This window comes from Alnus glutinosa, chromosome 11 (assembly GCF_958979055.1).
Source record: "Alnus glutinosa chromosome 11, dhAlnGlut1.1, whole genome shotgun sequence".
In the NCBI taxonomy this organism is placed as follows: Eukaryota; Viridiplantae; Streptophyta; class Magnoliopsida; order Fagales; family Betulaceae; genus Alnus; species Alnus glutinosa.
In genome coordinates, this window is record NC_084896.1 from 25,941,603 (window position 1) to 25,945,588 (window position 3,986).

At 34.4% G+C, this 3,986-nt stretch overlaps 1 protein-coding gene across 1 annotated transcript; it reads right to left on the minus strand.

Moving 5' to 3' along the window:
* Positions 1-450: 450 nt before the first annotated feature.
* LOC133882592 (caffeoyl-CoA O-methyltransferase 5-like) lies at positions 451-2,250 on the minus strand. The gene is made up of 5 exons (XM_062321796.1): positions 2,076-2,250; positions 1,891-1,970; positions 1,650-1,794; positions 1,243-1,374; positions 451-868 (listed from the first exon to the last, which is right to left on the minus strand). The coding sequence occupies exons 1-5, from the start codon at positions 2,169-2,171 to the stop codon at positions 578-580; spliced, it is 744 nt and encodes a 247-aa protein (XP_062177780.1). The 5' UTR covers positions 2,172-2,250; the 3' UTR covers positions 451-577.
* Between the last annotated feature and the right edge of the window lie 1,736 nt (positions 2,251-3,986).

Genomic DNA, 3,986 nt, shown 5'->3' on the forward strand with positions numbered 1-3,986 from the left:
GAGGCTTGTTTCTCACTGGGTGGAGCTAGCATTTGAAATTTGAAAAAGCAAAATTGGAAAAAACAAAATTTGGATGAGCAAAACTAAAAATATCTTGAGTCTCACCTATTCGGATCGCTCGAACACTTATCCCAACACGTGGAGTTTGAACAAACTCTCACACGAGACTACCATACTTCATTGTGTAATCTGTTTGATGATTAGTTTTTAGTCATATTAGTTTTAATAAAAATGTCCTACCTCGTGATTCCGACATCAAAGCAGTAAAAAGTCTTATTTTATGCAAATTTTTCAACTTCAACGTTAGCCGTATCAGAAGGGGCGTCCAGAGAAAGAAAATAACGTAGTATCAAAGAAAAAATTTCTCTCATGGGTCAAAACGGGCCCGTACACGAGTTGGGATTTGCCCAAAATCTGACTATTTTTGTGTTATTAATTCGTTGACTTGCATTTCGTACATAAAAGTAGACCATATAAATTTATTGAAATACAAACACTTAATATATATATATATTTATTCACCGTTCAAATTCAAGTACGGGAACTAGTAAAATTAAGGATGAAAAAAGGGTAGTCATTAGATCCGACGGCAGAGAGTGACCCCATCACCAACAGAGAGCATGCATATCTCAATTCTGGGGTCCACAGCGAGGGCATTGTTGAGCTCCACCACGAACTGCCTATAATAGGTCAGGTACTCAGGGAGTGGCGCATCAGCAGGTGCCGCCACAGAGCCGTTCCAGAGGGTGTTGTCGTAGCCGATCAGTCCCCCAACCTTCACAAGCTTAATCAGCCTCTCGTGATAGTTTAGGTAGTTGTCCTTGTCGGCATCAACGAATACAAAATCAAATGTACCGTGGTTCTTCTCCTGCGATTCACCAAACAAATATATTTTACTTTAACAATTTATTATAACATAAATTAAATAATTAAATTCTTTTTTCTTTTAATTATTAACATAAGCTTTTAGAACAATTAATCATTTAATACAAGATTTAAAGAAGTATAATATAAGATTTCCTTTTAGCATTTTGCTTTTGGCTTTGTCTCCACTAGATCTTCGGTTCTAAAAAATTGTTTTAACTTAAAAAGGATTAAATTTTAGATCTGATGCTTCATAAGACACCAGAACAAAGTAAGTTACCATTCGAGTCATTCTGTTTGATCTGTGTCTTTTTGTTTCCATACAATTAATGAAAGTCTAAAGGAAAAACAAGGGAATGGGTATGAAAAAAAATTTACATCTTCAACCAACTTGTCAAGAACTGGGAGAGCAGGGCCTTCCCTGAAGTCGATCTTGTGGGCAACACCGGCCTTTTTAATGATAGGCAGGCCAAGCTCGTAGTATTCTCTGTTGACGTCCATGGCCAAAATCTGTGACAACCAGCAATGAAATATCAATACATATTTACTTTTTATTTTTTTAACGTTGTTTTGGTTTTAAATTTTTCTTTATTCAATACTTATTCACTCCTCTCATATAGGTGTAAATTGAAACTCAAATTCTTCTTCAACAAGTGAGATTGAACATGTAAAATATTTTGAAAGATAAACTTTAGAGTCAGGGTTTAAACCGGTAGGAGTTAAAAGAGTAAATTGCTTAAGAGATCGATCGAGGTTTTTATGATGGGTTTATTGTTAGTACTCACTTTCCCATCATCAGGAAGAGCAAGGGCTGTGGCGAGGAGGGAGGAGCCTGTGTAGACACCGATCTCCATTGTGTTCTTGGCATTGATGAGCTTGAGGAGCATGCTCAAGAACTGGTTTTCATCAGCAGAGGTTGTCATGGCGTTCCTGTTTTATTTTCCAAACCAAAAATCACGTGAAAATTATATTAACATATAAAGAGAATAAATTAAACAATCTTAATTAATTAATCATGAACCTCACCATGGATGCTTGGCTGTCATCTCTCTGAGCTCCTTCATGGCTTCATGCTCTCTTGGGTACACACTAGTGTCCAATATATACTACAAAACCCAACCCAAAGAAAGAGAAACGTTTCAAAAACCAAAAAACTACTGAAAGATTTGATATAATGAAGCTGATATATATATATTAACGTAATTGCTAACCTGGTAAAGAGCTTCACTCTGCAAAAGGCTCTTGTGACCAAACCCCTGGTGCGACCCGGCTTGTTCGAGGTCTGCTAGTCCGTAGGCAAAAGCCATTGTTGTACTGTAATACTTTTCTTCTTCTTTGGTTTTTCTCTGTTCTCTGTGGAATTCTGCTAACCCTGTGATGAAAAGAGGAAAGTGGAGGGGGTATATATGGAGGCTGTGGCTGTGGCTGTGGGTCCCGACAATGCATGGCCATGGGCTTAGTTGAGGCCCTACCCATGAGAACCACGTTCCATCTTCTTTCTTTCATTTTGTCAAGATTTATGTAATAATTAGGTATAGTGTATACGTCATTGGCCTTCCGGAGAATGTCCGTACAAAAGACAAATTAGGTTAGATATTATCGGAGGAATTTCATTTAATCTCATAAATTTTTATGACTTTTGTAGCCACGTACTCCTTAACGTTTAAAATCTCAGTTTAATTTATCAAATTTTTAAAAAAATTGTGATGTCATATATCAAATACCCCAGTTTTTTTTTTTAAAAAAAAATTATTAAACTAAAGTAATTTTACAGGAATATAAATGTTATTTCACTCATTTGCCGTCTGATTTAACTTTAAATTCTAACCGAACGGGTGATATTACAAATTTTTTAAAGTTTGATACTCGGGAACATGTGAAGTCTATCCTATATTAATTCATCATGACATTTGGTCTGAGGCTCTAAAGACAACTAGTTGCTTGTTTCATGTGGCTATGGTTCAAGAACAGGCAGGGGGAATCAAGAATGATGTTCGGGTGGATGGAATTAAAATAATAAAATATAATGATAATATATTTTTTTTTCTTTATATACTATGTTTTTATTATATATGAAAGTATGATAAATACAATTCAAAATATAAATTATGACACAATATGTGTAAACAAAAAGTATATCTATTCGACTTTATAAATATATGTAATAATTGATAAATAAATAAAATTAAAAGCAATTACTAGAAAGGTAGCATTCAGATTTGCCTCACCAAATTTACTAGACATTATTTTTCCATATTTTAACTATCAACATTTTCAAAGCACTCCGATCAGCATTGGGCTCTCGGCATTTTAGTTATCTTCTTTCACTATTTCATTTAAATATTATTTTTTAAAGAATTCTTTACTCTTCTCTGACCGGGGATAAGAGAATGGGGGGTTGGTATAGGCTATGTCCCCCCCCCCCTCTCAATTCCTAAAAACAAAATAATGATAATAATAATAATAATAATTAGGTTAAAACAATTATTAAGTTAAAAAAATTGCCTATCAATCCCTAACAACAAAATTTTTAGACCCCTAACCCCTATACATAATAACTTCCAGCTCCGTCCCGGTCTCCAACAATATTTTTTTTGAATTAACATAGGTTGTTTAGCCAATGTAGTTCTCCTTGTACGGGTATCATACATTTGGCTTCAAAACCACTGTAATTCTTCTTAAGTTTTCAATCGTTTGACTCTTCCAATTTTCAGATATATGAGTAACACATGAGATGAATTCTGAAACTAGCCATAGCCTACATGCAAAGATGATGTGAGCACAACAGATGGTGAGAAATCACAGAAGTTTTATTGAGGAGATGAATCAGATAAGTTTTATTGCTTGAAAACGAAATTTAAAAAATAAATCACATAGGGAAAATATCCAAAATAAAAAAATAAAATTTGGCCAACAACAGCTTCTTTACTTGTTCCTTAAACACTAAGAACTAAGAATACTACAGCTCTACCAAATGTATTGGGTCGAACTGTAGCATATTTGATGTATATTAAAATATAAATAAAAAAAACACGACATTCTCTCTCTCATCACAACTCCTTATACACTTTTATCATCTTCGATACGCAAGTCTTTTCGTCCCCTTCTTCAAGCATTCTTCA

Excerpts from the sequence above, each read along its gene's own strand:
- LOC133882592 (XM_062321796.1), bottom strand. The coding sequence starts at position 2,171 with ATGGCTTTTGCCTACGGACTAGCAGACCTCGAACAAGCCGGGTCGCAC. Across the intron at positions 1,375-1,649 it reads CTCTTCCTGATGATGGGAAA|ATTTTGGCCATGGACGTCAA; the intron begins GTGAGTACTAAC and ends TGGTTGTCACAG. Across the intron at positions 869-1,242 it reads TTGACAAGTTGGTTGAAGAT|GAGAAGAACCACGGTACATT; the intron begins GTAAATTTTTTT and ends GGTGAATCGCAG.